The 18,373-nt window shown below is 39.2% G+C and overlaps 1 protein-coding gene across 1 annotated transcript in view; it reads right to left on the bottom strand.

The window, feature by feature from the left end:
• Positions 1 to 831: 831 nt before the first annotated feature.
• The window catches only part of gpr39 (G protein-coupled receptor 39), a 51,635-nt gene continuing 34,093 nt past the window's right edge, over positions 832 to 18,373 (bottom strand). The window contains exon 2 of the mRNA XM_005939818.3: positions 832 to 2,923. Within this exon, the coding sequence (XP_005939880.1) occupies positions 2,424 to 2,923 (500 nt within the window). The 3' untranslated portion in view covers positions 832 to 2,423. The remainder of the gene's footprint in view (positions 2,924 to 18,373) is intronic.

The raw sequence follows: 18,373 nt of genomic DNA, 5'->3' as shown, positions 1-18,373 counted from the left end.
CTGGACATTCATCTCAGGAGTCGGCAGGTAGCTGCATAGATGACTAGATAAATTTAGAAAAGAAGTTTTAGGATACACACAAGCCAATTTCATAAATGTCCTTGATAAAATAGCCATTTAGACTGTAATGGAGCAGTACGATGACTGATGCGCGCACGAGAACAGACAAGAATACAGATCAAGGAAGGCTTACACTTCAGCACGCATACCTCTGCAGACGCCTGGGTGAAGCATGTGATGGTGGCAGGTAACCCAGATGCTACACAGAAAGCAGAATGATGTTATAGTTTGTTAAATGGAAATATTCAGTGTCTTTTGCATATTTGAGACACGCAAATGATAAGAATTTAAATATGTATTTATGTTCTTCTGTGGTGAGCTGAATCTAACCTTTAAGTGAAAAGGCTGTATATGTCAATGAACATTTCTGAATTCATTTCACCTGCTTTGGTGCAAATCAAAGTGACAACAGGTGCACTCGAGAGGCAACGAGATGACCCCAGAAAAGGAGCAACACCTGGAAAACTGCTCCTGTGGGTTCTTCTCCAGCCCTGAGACAGAGACTTAATGCCCAAAGTGATGATGAAATCAGTCCGATTGACAGACGTGAGTTGGGTAGTATAATTTATTTAACTGAGTAAATAGCACTGGGACATTTGTGTTTTTGACACTGAAAAAGGAAACAGTATTGGGATGATGTTCTTGTGTAAAAGACAGTTTTAAGATGCTAAAAGTACCGTGTAAAGGTTTCTTAGTTCAGTTAGGAACACTTTAGTCTAAAGTCACTTTAATTTATTTGTCACAATGAATTGAATTGTTCAAGTTCAAAGATTAGTTGCATAGTTAAATTTATTCCAACATAAAAATGTATCTAAGATATGTACATACCTACACATTACAGAGTAAACAAATGAAATAATTAGGAGCCAGATTTAATCCTGAGTCAGCACAATTAAAGTTTCACAGTTTCTCATGTTTACGGCACAAAAACCAAAAGATTTCCCAACTTAACTCAGATTGTGAACTCCCTCTCTGTAATCGAGCTGGGTCGTGAACTCAGTTACTGCATTTTGCCAAATTACTCCAGGTCTAAACCGACTCCCCGTCAAGTCTAAGCATCAGTGAGGTTAGGAACTCTAACAGTAGACTAACACTGAATGTGTTAGTCTACTGTTAGAGTTCACCATTAAATATAAATGTAGAAACAGTCTAGAGTTAGTAGAACCAAGTTTTTAAAAAAAAAAATTCTAAAAAAAAAGTCACACAAATGTTCTGATTCAACACTGCAGCAGAATTCACCTGTAAGTGCTTTATATTTAATTCAGCTGCTGGCCTTTCACTCATCTTAAACATCGATTGACTAATTAACTTACACCTCTGGTATAAAAACTATGGATGGAACCACAGGGCACTTCACCCTTTGGTTTGTAAAATCCTTTTATCCTCTTTTCTGACGCTAATAATGATTATTATTTATTATTTATAAAATGCACTTAATGTTTTACTCAGTATGACCAAAAACTAGGTCATAAAGCCAGCAAAATATTATAGTCGCCCCCTGCTGGCCATTGAAAAGAATGCAGGTTTTTGTGTCGACTTCGCTTTTCAGGCTTCAAAGCTGGGCCCATCAAGTGTTACACCAAAGTCCAGCTATTCCAGATTAGCCAGAGACTGTGAGGTGTTGGCAAGTTAATATTAACCCCATTAGAACCCCAACATCATTGCATCAAAACACTTTTTCTAAGTTACTAATTGTAACCACTAGATTTCTAATTTTAATTTTTATTATAGATTCCAACTTTGACTACTCCCTGATTTGGGACCTCCCGCCCTTCTTGAATATAAAAGGAAAGCCTGACATGGATACAGCAGCATTAAGCGCCAGATGCAACATCAATTGAACCATATAAGGGATTAAAAAGCAGAGCTAGGCTTGTTGTGGTTTGCAAAGCAGCTTGCAGCTACTGTGCTAAAGCTAAGTACCCTAAATACTATTTCAGATTAATAGTTGATTGTGACCTTGCGCTGACATCATGGCCTACCATAGCTAACAGTAGGGTTAATCAATGTTAAAATCCATTGCTATTTTACTGCATTTGCTCTTCTTGAAGGTTGGTGATCATAATGTGACTTTCAGTTTCATCTGTGGGCCAAAATATTGATAAAAAAAATCCCCTCTCTGGAATGCAGAACACAGACTACAGTACCCTCCAGTCTGTACCTTTAATTTTAACTGAAGCTCTGGGGTATTTAAGATTCTATTTTATATTTTAACATTATCACTGGAGGTAAATGTCCTTTCGAGACACCCTGTGCTATGTTTTTTGTGTACTCAATAAACACAGCACAGGGTGTCTGCTCACTGAATACTTGTTACTGCATCCATGGATAAAGCAGTTTCTCCCACTGACTCGCACAACAGGCTATATTTCCGACTCTGATGGTACATTTCTATTCTTGAGCTCCAAGATTTGCTCTTCAGTCCCTATGATGGACGTCTGAGTATCCGTGCCCAGTCCCGAGTCATCTTGCGACTGAAATGTCGTAAAGGATGAAGGTGTTTCCTCTTTGGCAACGGTGGTGCGACTCGACCTATTTCGACGCAGTGACTTCAGCAGCAGGGGGCGTTGAAGGGATTGCATGGGGGCAGCCCTGAACTGCACGGTGGACTGATTTTTATGCACGATGGTAAGGTGACACCGCAGAACCTGCATGAATACGTCCCTGAACTGCCGCGAGGACAGGTTGTAGAGGAAAGGGTTGAGGACAGAGCTGAGGTAGAAGAAGGTGTCGGCCACGGGGTGGAGGATGACGTAGCTCCGGAAGTAGGTAATGGTCCAGTTGGATTTGGGCATAGCGGCCATCATAAGACGGCGAATCTGGTTGGGAAGCCAGCATACCATCAAGGATCCAACAATGAGAACTAAAGAAAAACACAAAAAGAATAAATATAAGAGAAGTGATGACTTTTTTAAAACTCTCGTGTCTGTCAATATCATATAATAATTTTAAAAAGACAGGAAACAAGACAAAACATTTAATATGCTACATGTTTGTTAAAAAGAAAATATGTTTAATCAAACTTACTCAAAGGAAGGGTGACGAGCTAAAACACCACCTTTATTCTTTAAAAAGCTATGTTCTTGATATTTTACTTTATTCATAACAGTTTTTCACCTTTATTCCCAAAAAAGTATTTCAACTTTACCCTTGAAATGTAATACCGGTATAATGTTGATAATGATAAGAAAATGAAATATCGCGATAGAATATGGGGGGAAAAAGCGCACGTGCAGTGCCTTTGTTTTTATACGCACATGGAGGAAAAAGCGTGCCGGCGACGGGGAATGAGAAGGGCGAAAGTGGATTGTTCAATGAAACGGATGAACCAGAATTTTTTCAGGTGTCAAGCCTCCACCTATTGGCCAGTTCGAAGTTGATTGGCATGTGTCTATTGGCTGGTCTGGGCCCAGTTGGCCAATCACACGCCGAGGATCACTACAAATGAGCAGCTCCCTGGCCAGCTGGTGGCTGCTGGCTTCTGCTATGACAAACATTTGCGAACAGGCTTCTTTATATTATGTGTGGTGGAAGGCTGGACAGGTAAGCTGAGGTACCCTTATACACTGATTGCAGGCGTTAAACTGTTAGACACAATAGGGTATGTGGTTGATGCCACTTTTGTATCTTTTCACTGACCTTTTGTCGAGCAGCTAGGTAGGCCTTTTGTTTTGCATTTTTGTTTTAGTTAGGCCCTGGGAGCTCTCGACCTCTTTTTGTTTTATTACTTTCTTTGATTTAGCTCAACCGCCCAGTCCTCCTCCCCCACCTTTTTTCTTATAGATTCCACTAAATCCTGCCTGATTCTTAACTGTCCTGTTGTCATCCTCCTCCATTGATTGTGGTTGTCCGGTGTTGCTGTCTCCTTCCTGCCTTTGCCACCACCATGGTGGGGGGGGGGACATAACATGCACAAATCAATCCACAGACCTCATGGGAGGTTTCCTGTTTTAAGTTACAATCCATTCACATGTCAGCAATACAATGACATTTAATAAATGTAAAAATATACAGAGAGCACATTTAAGTGAAATATCTGAATATACCACTGCAATTACTCACACTTCATCATTCATGTCTGAGTCATGCCCTGAACTCTCTGAAAGGACAAACACACCCTCGGTCTCTCTTCTGCTGTTTATCCGTCTCCCTGCAGTGTTTTTAATGGGGATTAAGCTGCAACCAAACAGCCTTTCTGCATTCACAAAATTATCTGATGTGAGACAAATGCTTCCTGCTGAGGAGCACAAACATAAACACATTCATGTATAACACCATGTCCAAAGACGCTGGGTGGGGGAATCATCCATCCTGATATTATTAAGAGATGAAAAGGGAGAATAAAAAACTGAAAAATCAGTCTGTGTTTCTCACATGCAGACTAAGTGCACTCATTAGTGTTTGTTTATAAAGGTTCAGGTTCAGTTTAATGCTAATCTCAAGTGTCAGTGAGCTTTGATCCCTTGCAGCCTGTCTTAAGGTTTGCCAGTGATGTTAGAGACTTTATAAAGAGATGTCAATAGTTCAAAATAAAGACATCAAGGGCATTGCCTCAGAAAACCTGACAGAAATTTGGGAATTCTGGCAGCCTGAAATGCATTTTAATGGGCCTTTTGGGCTGAAGTTCCTGTTTTATATCCCATCTTATCTTAGACTAAAAACATGAGCGCCTGAAGCATGTGTCGTGTTTTGTTTTGTTTTTTAAAAAAAGCTGCATTAACTTATCTGTCACATTTACAAGCCAAAAAAGTGAAAGTGAGTATATGTTGTTTGTTGTTTTTATAGCCTAGCCTCAATGTATGGCAATGTCAGTCTTACAGACGCCAAGGTTTAATGGACCAAATCGACAAACTAGAAGTAGTATGAAAAGACATTTTACTTCACTAAAACTTTACTTTTTTTAAACAACAGTAACTAAAATTGCATTTTGAACTCAGAAAAGTACATTTTAATTTCAAAATGATCAAATTGGTTATTGCAACCAGCTTAGGGAGGCCCCGATGGGTGGGTCAGCCCCTTTCAAATCATGTTTATGTTTTAACATCTATAATGAACTTCTGAAAAACATGCCCATATTTTAATAATTAACACAATTAACAGAACAAAATAATCAACACAAACTGGAAAAGTTTGCGTTGCATTTTTCGGTTGGGGCACACACTTCAGTTTCACTACAGCGCAGAGAACAGCTGGACAGAGTTTGTTACTTCCATTCAAACTATGACCGCAGTAATATGCTAGCGACCAAAGCTAGGGGAATGCACATTTTTCCCTAGTGACAGATGCTGACCAGGGGATCATTTAGCCATCAACCTCTCACAGCAGCTCCAGGAGTATTCACTTTTCCCTTGCAACCGGTGGTTGGTCATTGACTAGTTTTGAGGCCATGACCACCATGTTTATCAGGTCGTTAAGCAGTGATCGTCTGTCAAGAACATGGGTGCATGCTAACACTGAAGTACCTATAACTTATGCTCTACGAGGCTCATTCGTAGACATAAAATGTCCACATATATATATTTACCTTCAACCTGGAATGAAACTTTACCTTCTTTGGATGTGGGTCAGATCCCTGCTAAGCTGAATGACTGAACTGAACTTTTCGGTTGTGTCTGCTGTTGGCGATTTTATCCTGTGTTTTAAAAAATGCAGCCTGCTAATCAAATATATCCAAATATGGTCACTTCTACCTTCTACAAAAACGTTAAGGCTTCAAAATACACAATCCAGATGTCCGCCTTTAATAAACAGTTTGCTGTCTGTTTTTGCTGACCCCATCAGATGCATGCGTCTTATTTTCCAGACACAGACACTAATTTTTCATGACGCCCTGCAGCTTCATGTCGGGTCTCGCCATGTACAAACACAGCTTCGCTGCAGGACCTGAGGCTGGTCCACCTGCCTGCTGATGGGATTTGGAGTTTGCTCTCTGTTAGGAAGGATCAACCCCAGAGCCATGCATGCTGTTGCCTAGCAGGGTCACTGGTCTCATAAAAAACAGGTTTGTTTGTGGGCAGGCTTTTAAACAACGCAAACAAGAGGTGATGAAGAATTCTGAGTGGAAAGCAGCACTCTGCATCATGTTTGTCGTCAGCCAAACACTTTGTGGTCTGCAGGGATTCCTCTCAGAACAATCATCAAGTTTGAAGAAAACAACTACAGACAGCATCAGCCCCCAAGTTAAATTCTTTTAATGCTTTAAGATAAAAGGAGGCAAAAGAGAGAAAACACTCACATGTATGGTATTGTTCATTAAGGCCAGCTGTATCGTGACCAGTCTGAATCAATACCAAGAGATGTCACCGGTAATAACTCTAGTTCTGATCACTTTCAAAGAGGAATTCAAATCAAGGTTTGTGAAGACAGTAAAGACAGAGGGTTCATCTGAGTGAAAGTACAAAGAGGAAGAAAGTGAGATGAAGACAAGTCAGAAGAAAGGAACACTGCTGGAATACAAAAATAAATGAGCAGGCAGAGGTGACGGACACAGATAAAAACAACTTTAGAGATTCATGTTGCTCTGAGTCATTTCTCCTTGACACTTTGGTAGATAATTAGACCCTCTCGGGTAATTTAAAGTGTCTTTTTATTAAAAATATCTGGAAATATATTCTCTTTATGACCTTCTCCAGATTCCAAAAACAATTTGGTCAGCTGGCCAAAGCAATTTATTTAATAAGTGACAACACTGTCATCTTCACCTTCAGAGCGCACTGAGAAAAAGGTTTGCAGTCAAGTGTGAAGGGAGGCAGAAAGAGAATTCAAGTCTGATTTTATGGTATTATGTTAAAAAATGGTGGATTAATCTAGTTGAAGCTGGACCTTGAGAACCGAAGGAGCATCCAATTGATTAATGGGTTGATGAGGTCATAACAGTAACTGCAGGTGTTGTACTAGAAAGCTGAAGTCAAAAGTGAGGGTTTACCAATGATCTATGTTTCAACTCTCAGTCCCTGAGGGTTTGGGCTCTGGGATTTCTGGATTTGATCCCTAGTTTTGTTCCGCAGATTTACTCTCTGAATTTGGTCCCTGTGATTTCTGGGTTTAGTCTTTGGTTTTGAGCCATGTGTTTGGTCCCTGCAGTCTATAGGCTTGGTCTCTAAGGTTGGTCCCTGTGGTCTCTGAGTTTGAGCCCTGCGTGTGATCTCTGGTTTTGACTTTCTATTGAGTTCAAGTCCAGAAACAAACCAAAGTTCTTGCTAAATCCAGCTAGACCATCAATAGGAGCACTAGCAATAAGCAGATGACCAGAAGATTAAAATGAATGACAAAAGCACAAGAAAGGAAATACTTTGTCAGGTTTGCAAGATAATCAGAGATTTTCAGGTTGAATATTTTTTGACGATGATTTTCAAATGTCAGTGAACAAAAAAGGAGAGTTATAATTGATGACAGTCTACTGCAAAAAATGAAGTCTTGTGTGCTGCAAATCTCCAGATCCTAGTGTGGGAGGATGATGCATTTTTGAGCTCTGGCATTTCAAAAGTCTGCAGAGGGGAGGAACTGTCATTAAAGGCTGAAGATCTGATCTAATGTTGAATCCTGACATGTTTTTATTTTCAGATATTAAAACAACTTTCTAATGGAAAACTGAAAAACTCATATTTGCAGCACCCACCTCCCTGTGTTGTCTCAAAAAGAACAACATCTAACTAACTGTAGGCAGCACAGAGAAGATCAGAGACGCCACTGTGTACTTTCACAATGAAACAGTTGAATAAACAACAATTCTCCAATTCAGTTTCATTTATTTAGCTTCTCCTATTTCTTCTTTTGCTGGAAGACAGTGTGATTTCACAGCGTTGATAAAGAATTTAACTTGACTTTGACAGATAGGTTAAAGACAGCAGTTACCTGATGCTTAAAAAGTCCACGGTTGTATGTCAGGTCTGAGACTAGAACTAGAGATGAAACAAGGATCCAGGCTTATTGTAAAGCAGGGAGTCGTGTCTATCAGCAGTAATGGATTTTTACATTTTTCAGCACTTTGTGTTATTTTTCTGTTCAGTGTGAGACCCCTTCCTTTTATAAGTCAGTCTGAAACTCAGAGGAAAAATGTTGCCCATCCCAGCCATAAACTGATGATTTCCACCAATCTGACATTTGTTTTGGATGAAAAATGCAATTTCATTCAGGACTAACGGTTAAAGCACATAAAACCATACACATTTATAAATCTAAGCAGCTGGATGTGGATGCACTCCAAGTGTGTTCATGTTGGAGACTTGCAGTGCCAGTTCTCCTGCCAGGAACTGCCCGGGGCCACGAACCCTGTGGGGCTCCCAAAGCCTCAGGTTCAAATCTCCAGGATTGTCAGTCTGGCTTTTAATTGCTTGTTTCTTTTGGCACTTTATAACCAAACCTAGCAGGTTTGGGTTTTTTTTTTTTTTTTGACTGAATATTACCAATACTGCTGAGGATTGACTGTTTCAGCTCTAACTGGGATAAGTGCACACATTTCTCATAATATGCGTCTCCAGTGGGTACTTCCAGTCCTGCTCCACTAACAGTGGGACATCATAGCTTTAAAAAAATGCCACTTTCCTACACTTAAATTGATGAAGACCTGCCAACCTTTATCCCACCAGCCTTATAAATGATCCTAACTGTTCAAATGAAGGCACTATAGATATCACACACTCCACTGATTCAATTTCAGTAAAACCTGGAGGAATGATACATCGAGGCAAATTTTTGTTGTACTTTAAAACCTGCAAAGTTCATATTTCCAATATGTTGCATTAAAAATGTAACAATGCAGCAGGTTACGGATTGGATGCAACATCGAATCCTGGCAGCAGATCATGAAGTGGCCGTATCTCTCTTTCTTTAAAGGTGTTTTTTCCCCCTATAGATCTACCTATCACATCGGCCCGCTGATCACAGCCGAGACGTTCACCTGGCAATATGCCCCTGAGTCAGAACAGATCAGTAATGCCCCTGCAGAGGAGTTAGGATGCAGCTGAACATGTGATTGCATAAGCCTTCCTTCATGTCATTGATAAATCTTTATTGTTTTAATGTCACTCTCTTCACGCTGAATGCACCTTCCTCAAAAACTCCAATCTCAGCTGATGCACTCATCAGTGATGTTCCCGAACTTGTTGACATTAAACACCCACACACTCACTGTCTCTCTGCCAGGCAAAATATAACTGCCTGCTAATTAGCAGGCAATTAAAGGAGATTATTGGAACAATTAATTGTCTGTCTTTTTGTTGTAATTGGAGTGTGTTTGATTGAGCTTCCCAGTTCCTCTGTGCATCTCACAGCAGGAGAAAAGGGGGCGAGCCGAGTCTCTGCCTGGCGTAAGTATGATTTACACTTTTAATAAGAGCTAAAAAAAAAAGAGAGAGAAATCAGACCGACCGCTGCCTCATTTACATGGAAAATCTTCCCCTTTCAGACCTCGGATGGGTTTTTCTGTGTAGCTCATACAGGAAATACTGTGGTTTACACACTCGCCTAACAAGTGAAAGGTCCATGGGAGGACACACAAATCCCTTTGGGAGTGTGTCATTAGACTAGCCCCATTGAATAAGGTGAATAAGGTGAAGAGAATTAGCTTTTTGAGATTTCCTTACCTGCATGATTGAGCCTGCATCAAGACATGTTGTAAACCTGAATTTTTTTTAACTGACCAGCAGGGGGCGCCTGTAAAAAGACTCTTGGCTGCATTAGTCTTCAGGAGAATAATTTGTTTATTGATTTATCGGTTCCAGGAGATGGCTGCCCCTCCCTGAGTCTGGTTCTGCAGGAGGTTTCTTCCTGTTAAAAGAGAGTTTTTCCTCCTCGCTGTCACCAAGTGCTTGCTCATACGGAGTCATCTGATTGTTGGCGTTTTCTCTGTATCATTGTAGGGTCTTAAACTTACAATATAAAGCACCTTGAGTCATCTATAGCTCTGATTTGGCTCTATATAAATACAATTGAACTGAATTGGCTTGAATTTATTGATTTGTTTGTGGCCTTTTTAAAAATATTGCTAATTACTCTTTTATTCAGTAAAACCGGAAAGGTTTTACAAAATTTTACAGTTCATCAGATAACTGAATGATCCCAAGTTTACTGATTAGCTACACCAAGAGGCTTCATAACAGTTAGACAGCTGCAACCCACAGCTGAAAAACGCAGTTTACTAATCTATCTGCTAATATGGTCACTTCTGGCTTCATAATCCAATAGGCGACGCCATGCTGTAGCCCGTAACTTTAGCAGTAACTCTGTTATCAAACAATTGCCAACAATTCTTGGCGGAAGGGGAGGGAAGGCCTAATAATTAGTTAATTATTAAAAACAAATCTTTTACAATAGTCTCATGGGTGTTATAAATGCTGTTTTAGATTTTAGATGCAATTTCAGAGCGAAACAAACCACTACAACATCCCAGTGAATCAGTGAGAGTATCAGGACTGGGTCACACCTGAGTCCGCCTGATAATCAGATGAATATTCAGCACGGGGAGAAACTCTGAAACTCATTTTAAAACTTTTGCAACTGATTTGACTCTTTTAGAAATCCCAGAAGCTGCATAAACCTGCACACGGATGCTCAGCGAGCTGCTTATAAACACAAAATTTCTCCCATAACTCGGGGGGTGGGGGGGACTTTCTCAAATAGAGGGCATCGCCACATCGCCGGCGCCCTTCATTTCCATGATTGGAAACAGCTCAAAGACAAGAGCTGAATAATCGAGAGAAGTGAAGTCTTTCACCAGTATTTGTTGATAAACACCTGATTGATGACTGAATCTCACCGGTGACGACGGTCCTGATTGCTTACTGATTTAAAGCTTATGTCAAATCTATACAATTACCCAACTGAAGAGTGCTAATGAAGGAGAAGATGAGCGTGGAGTGAAATTATTCAGATCTGCTTGATGAGGGTAAAAGTTAACGAATGAGCTTATTCACTTGTTTGATTATGCAGCTGATTTCACTTTCAGGAGCTGTTTGTGGTGTGATATGAACATCAATGGAGGAGCTTATATATGACTTACATTTTCATATTGTATATGAAGGAAATGATTATCAGAAAACAGATCTTTCTTTTCCTCCATGTTTTCTGTTTGTTTCCTCTTTTTCCCTTGCTTTGCCTCCAAATCTTCCCTTTCCTCTGTGTCTTCCTCCTTGGTTTTACTTTCTTTTGCTTCTTATTTTACTTGCTTGACCTCCATGTTTTCCTTCTGTGTTTCTTCTGTGTTTTATTTTGCTTTTCTTCTTTTGTTTCTATTGTTTAGCTCCTTATTATTCCTTGTGTTTCCTCCATATTTTCCATTGTTCTTGCCCGTTTCCTCTTGTTTTTCCTCCTTGATTCCCTTGTTGTTGCTTATTCTTTTTCTTGCTTTTCCCATTTTATGTTAGGCTTTGTTGATTTTGGATCATTTAGTATTTAGTTTATGGCACTAGTTCCCTTTCCCTTTATTTGAAGAGACTGGTGATAAAAGGAGATTTTTTTAACAGAAAATTTCTAGTATAAAACTTGATATTTAATTAAACAGCCACAATTTTAATCATTTAGTATGTTTCAAACACACATCGCATGAAAAACTGCACGTTTAATGACTTCATATTAGAGTGACTTCAATCTAACCATAAACCACTGCTGAAGCAAAAGAAAATGAAACTGACATGAGAAAATAATCCTGCAGCTGTCTCATTGATCTGGTTAGATTTCTCCTCAGACACTGGATGAAGTCGGTCCTGTGGATAATAAGCCTAAGAAACCTGTGATGAAGGCAAACATCATCAAAGTCTGCGACGCTGAGAACAAATTTCCCTTGAACCCAGAGACTATCAGACACAGGCACAGTGGACGATTTCCTCCCACAGAGAGAATAAAGAGGGTTTTTTGTAGATTGGAAATTTGGGCTTATTAGCTGCATAATAATGAGATTCTGAGATGCCAGATGGGCGAGTTTAACCAGCAGGCCAGCTCAGATAGTGCCAGGTAGATATGAGCCATTAAAAAACATCCTTAATTGCAAATATGCAAACATTAGTCAAGATTTTGTGGACTAAATTGTGTTTCCTTCACAGCAAACGTCCTTCTGAGAGGTAGAAGGTTAATTTAAACCAAGAACAGTGATTGCAAATAGTTTTCACAAAAGGGCAATTAAGGCTGTTTCTGCACAGCGCTGAATTCATTAAATGTTATCCATGAAAAGCAGCTCACACTGCAAAGATCTAACGGCAGTTATGAGTCTGTCAGGCACAAACACAACGATCCTTCCTCAATCAGCCACAAGAGGAAAGCCACAAAGAATCAATCTGACGGCTAACAGGAGATCCTGCGTTATTAAACCACCTGAAACACTGAAATCAGTCACACAGGAGTGTTATTCATAAAGGAGCTAATCACCTCAGAGCACATTTACTCAGCCAGGCACCAGAGAGTCGTGTTTGCCACCCTGATAAAAAATATGCACATGTCAATATATAAATACAACCGTGTGTGTTAGGGACAAAGACGGAAAAAACATAAAAATATATGGAAAAGAAAAGGAGGGAAGGAAAAAGAAGACAGGAAGAAAAGGGAAGAAAGAAGCTAGAAGGAATGGATGGAGGAATGAAAGGAAGGGAGGAAAAAGGAAAATGCTGAAAGGAGGTAAGAAGGAAAAGAAAGGGAAAGGGGGAAGAAAATGAAGAAGGAACGGTGGAACGAAAAAACAAAGGAGTGAGGAAATATACAAGTGATGAAGGAAAAACAGGAAAGGAAAAAGAACGGAAGAAAAAGAAGAAAGAAGGAAAAGAACAGGAAAAAGGAGAGGAAAGTTGGGAAGGAAGTAAAAAAAGAAAATAAAAAGAAGAAGAAAGTGGGATCAAAGGAGGGAGAAAAAGATGGGAAGAACAATATAAAGGCAAGGAGTGAGTGAAGTTGGAGACTGAAGGAAAGAGGAAAGGAGGAATGCAAGGAAAGGACAGAAGAAAAGATGAAAGGAAATATTCAAGGAAGAAATGAAGAGGAAGAAAGAAAAAGGAAAGATGGGCAAGAGAACAAAGAAAGAAAGGGAAAGGGGAGATGAAAGAAAGGAAAGAAGGACAGAGGAAGAAAAAAGGAAAGAAGGCACTAAGGAAAGAAAAAGTAGGAAGTAAAGTTTTCATTTTGTCTAATTCAGCATTTGGCTGTAATAAACGCCAAAGTTGTGCTAGCCAAACTTCATCTCATTTAATATGCTAACCAATCTACTGAGCCAGCATAAATATGGTCATGCCTGGAAAATAAATAAATAAATAACTAAATAAAAGACTGTAACGGCCAATAAACCACACTGCTTAACACCCCATTTTTATTAACCGGTCCTTCATATATTTATTTCATAATTACAATTATGAAGAAGGATCCCATAAACATCCATTTTAAATGTGTTTTATATTCACTCTGCTTTCATGTCATGCAGCTGATGCCATTAATAGCGAGAACGAGCATGGAATATGTTTTTCCAGCCCCGTTTTGGTTGCCAGGGAAGTTAAACGCTTGTAAAACAGCTGCTGCTGGTGGTTTTGTAATCTCCCAATTAATCATTTCATGGATGCAGATGATGTTCTGCCTGTTAAAACGGCTCCACCACAGCTGTTGGGTCTAAGCTCCCAGCGCAATGCTGCCTCTGACATAAGAATTACTGCTGAACAACATCAAGTTAATCAGACGTGAAGAGAGTTCATAAATGGTTTAGACGGTTCTCAGGTTAAATATCTTGATCTTGGTTAACAATGCCATGAATTAAATGTTAATTATTACACTGTATTTTCACTATCAGGTTAACTATCTACAGATTTACAGTATACCTGAGCAGCACCAGTGATCAGCATACAGAAAAAGATTTGATGATAATATGTACTAGCATTTATAGCAATACTAATCCTAAATTCTTAATAAATGCTCCCAGATGTTTAAAGGATGCGATCTGATGAAGAATACATAGAACAAACTACACGCAGAATAAATCAAGATCAAGATACACCTTTAGTAGATAAATGGTATCAATTTAAAAGTCCTATATGTCACTTCGTTCTGGAGTTATTGCATTCACAAGCTTGGGTGTTCATGTCGCCCCCTCGACTGAGTGACTGCAGCACCCCATCAGCCTTTTACGGCTAAGGGGTAAAAATTAACTTGGGAAAAATTGATAACTAAGACTAAAAAAAGTTTAACTCATTTGAAGTCATAACGAGTAACAAGTTCTAGACTTGGAGTCAGGACTCAGACCACAACAGTCAGCTCTATTTAAAAGGTTTATTTTATAGGTGTGAAGTATTTGGAGTTGGTAAGAACTTCAGTTGAGTATTTGTCTGGGAACTTCATGGAAACTGGAATGACTTGAGTATGAAAGCACTTTTTCAATTTCATAAATACCAATAAATCTAGGAGACAACTTTTTGGAGAAGCATTTCAATGGAACATCTTTGCAAGATAGCTAAACTTTCTAACCTGGCATGCAGTAAGGAGCTGGGATCCTCCGCCTGTCTACCAGGCACAAGCTTGGACACAAAGAGGTAGGTCGAAGCCTTTACTTGTGACCAGTTTCCAGTTAAGAGTTGATGGCAGGCCAGAATCTTCCAAAGGTAGGGAGTGGGCATGTAGATGTAAACAATAAGCCTGAGTAAATGAAGTGAGGGAGGACAAGTGCAGTGGCTGCAGCACAGGCATCCACCAGACCCCCTGGACCACGACAAAGTAAAGACAGCAAAAATACCGACTAGTATTACAGCTATATCACCGAAACACATGAGAAAGATTACTGCGTCTTCTATTAATTTAGTATTTTAATGTGCATAACACAGTTTTATTATGTCACCTGCAAGTACTGACTAAAAATAAAAAAGATTTGAACCATGAACCGCAGCTGCACCACCTCAGAGCGGAAGTCGGGGAAAATCCTACGACTGCACTCAAGACCAACTCTGGCTAGAAGTACTACTTCAGCTCAGACACTTGCCCAAATCTGATTACTTTCTTTGAATTCATTTTAAAAAGTGCAGCACTGAGAGTGCTTGTAACACCGAATATCCAATCACCACTCTCAACACAGTCCTGCATCAATCTCACTGATGCTGGAGAGGATTTCAGACTGCAGCACATGTTGGTTTTACTCTGATTAAATTGAGGTGTCACAACAATACCTTATTGATTGGATGCGCACAATAACAACACTTCGCCTCCGTATCCTCCGTCATCTAAACAGCTTGAGAAGATTAGCCAACTTTCAGCCTATGCTGCTTTTTGACCATACGTCTATCCAGTTTCTTAACGTCCAATCCAACATAGAGAAAGCAGAAGAGCTCAGGTAACACTTGGCATATCTGACCCTCATTATGCCCCAGGCAGAGGTGAAGAAAACAGAAGGGTTGCATTAGCTAAGCTATCATGTTCGCTCATGTTTACCCGGAAAGGGTTGAGGAGGTGCCTCAAGTGGTTCTTCTTATCTCCTTTACCCATCCCGAGGTGGTTGTTACGAATAATTAGACCCGCAGACAATTGCAAAGTTTAGTTAAGACTCAGTTAAACTCAAGAGATGGTATACTTTATTTTTCCCAGAGATGGGGAAGTTTGAGGTGTCAGCTGGTAAAAATGAGGATAAACACAGCAAACATATAACAAATAACTAAATGGAATCGTGTGTAGTTCAATCAAGTAAAATACATTATGTATAAAAATAATTATTTTAATCTAGTAAAGTTTTGCCTGAAATCAAAATGAGCACAAGAAAAATAAGTAGAAATTTACATAAAAACATATATTTGATGGCTATTTTATTATATTTATATTATATTACTATTTTATTTTATTATATAAGAATACAATATTTCAGTCATTTCTGATGTTTGTTTGTTTGTTTGTTTGTTTGTTTACACATAAAAGAAAGATTGGTATTCATTTAAATCCTCTGAGATTTATATTTGATAGTAAACCTTTAAATGTAATGCTGCTACTGGATCAGTGCTCTTATAACCAGGTACCATCGATGCCATCTTTGAACTTGACTGTTGATCCCTTAATTAATTATTATTATTACAATGCCTTCAGAACCATAAACACACTGAGTCTTGTGTACAGTTTGCCCTCGTGTCTGTTTAATGATTAGATTTTTACCGGCATGATTTATTACACAAGTCCTGCTGGCCATCTGTCACCTGTCCACTGATAAGGTATGGTTGTGGTAATGGTTTTATCCTCATTAACGGTAAAGTGATCTGAACGGGCATTTTTGAATCAATGTCAGAACTTCACTTTTTTTTTTAAAGTCAGGTTCAAATAAAAGTGTTGTGTTTCTGGTCAGGTGATTAATGTAAGTATGACATTCAGTCTCCTTTGAGCTCTGTTTGGGTGTCCAATAACTGAGGGAAATGTCACATTATTTAGGATATCCAGTAGCAGTTTTCAGGAGCTATAAAGCTGCTAAAGTTTATTCAGCGGCTACCTGTGGCATGCGGGATGCTCAAAATCATCTTTAAAGCTCATATTTAAAAGTTATCAGTGGAAGCAATCTCCTGTAAAGTCTGGTTATCTTTTGTTATTTTATGTTATGTTATCTTATCTTATCTTACCATAGACATTTCTGTCGTGGTCTAAAATAATGTTCAGTTAAAGATTAAAAGTAACTACAACACTTCAAGTATACATATGTAGGCGAGGGGGTAGTATGAAGAGGATAACAAAATTTGTCAGGTGGGAAAAGTTATCACTTCTTGTGCACCAGTGTGACGAAACATCAACAGTTGGAACTGAAAAAAGGAAGTCAGGGTAAAAGGCCTAAATGTCCTGTAGAGGCCGGCTTCCACAGACTCACATGTTAAAATATCCAACTTTACAGCAGAAATTAATATTTTTATGGCCTGCTACAAAGAACAGCTTTCGCCTCTATGGATAGTTTCTCTCTGCAACAAGTGTACAGAGGTTGAAGTTTTGTTTTTTTTTACATAATCCCTCAGCTTGGATATCGTTAGGACTTCACATCTGCTGATTCAAGGTAATGAAGAAGAAGGATAATTCTACTGATCCCAGAGGGAAATTCATATATTTGACATAGCTAATCAGCTATTTGTATGAGAATCAAATAGCATGATGGCTGTGGGGGTGAATGATTTTCTGCATCTTTCTGTTTTACAACAAAGAGAGAGAAGTCTTCCAGTATGATTCTAGTTTCATAAAGATGTTAAAAAGAAGGTGATCAGAGTTGTTCAGGAACAGAACACTTGCCATCACATGCTGATGGAACATTGGCAACATTTTACTACAGGAGTTGTTGCAGCAGTCTGTCAATTTCTGCACAGTCGTAACTGACAGAATTTTGACAAATTAATTAGAGAATGAAGGACACTGAGAAAAAAAAGAGAGCCCGTGCTTAATCAATGGCCTGTTTGGAGCAGTGGCTGCTACCTCCGTGCAGAGGTTTGCCTTCTCCGGTGCTGATAATTGGCATCTGTCTTGTGTTAGTGACGTAAAAGATTTAATGCGACATGACCATTCAAACAGCAGTCGCTTTCTAAAACATCAGATATGTATCGGATTCAGTACCACATACGAAAGTGACCCAGATGAAAATATCAGATTTGTGCTGTTCAAACTGTCATACCATGATCGGATACGGGACGCCTAGGGTCAAAAAAGTCAGATTTGATGTGGTTTCGCCTGCAGTGTGAACGTAGCCTTAGAGGTGTTCAACATGAGGTAGTTTGTGTAATTCCAGTCACTGAAGGCTTTTACAAGAGCCCTATATATTCACATTCCTATCCATTCCTGATACACGCCACAATGGCATCTAGGTCTTTCTAGATGTGCCACGACTCAGATTTGTATTTATTTTATTTTTTTACTTTATTTTTATTTATTTTTAGGAACATTAACATTTACACAGACACAGCAAGGGAAAAAAAGGAAACAACTAAGTAGAAAATAAAAAAATAAAAACAATGGCTATGTGAAGTTACTAAAATGTAGTTTTTCCACTTGGAGACACACCGTGCATCTTGCTCGTTTGTATACACCCCCACACCCACATCTGTGTGCATACTCACACACACTTTCAAGTATCTACATTACATACATAATACATATCTACATGTGCATACATGCATACTCATGTATGTATACCCTTTTACACATTTTTGTGCATGTCTATACAAGTGTCCATTCAGCATCATAAGGAATTAAGACCAGTCGAGCACCAGAAAATCAGGTTAAGGGAATAATGGTAATAAGAGGGACTGATCCATATGGGCACAGAGAATAGCCACTTTTTGTGCTACTGAAGTTCCTGGGCTTTCATTCAAAATCTGTTTATCGTGAGCACCCACCCATTAAACATAAAAAT

The sequence above is a fragment of the Haplochromis burtoni genome, unplaced genomic scaffold (genome assembly GCF_018398535.1).
Source record: "Haplochromis burtoni strain Fernald_Lab_line unplaced genomic scaffold, NCSU_Asbu1 Contig_20, whole genome shotgun sequence".
NCBI classification, from domain to species: Eukaryota; Metazoa; Chordata; class Actinopteri; order Cichliformes; family Cichlidae; genus Haplochromis; species Haplochromis burtoni.
Note: the sequence above shows the minus strand (reverse complement) of the source record. Positions and strands in the feature narration are given on the sequence as shown.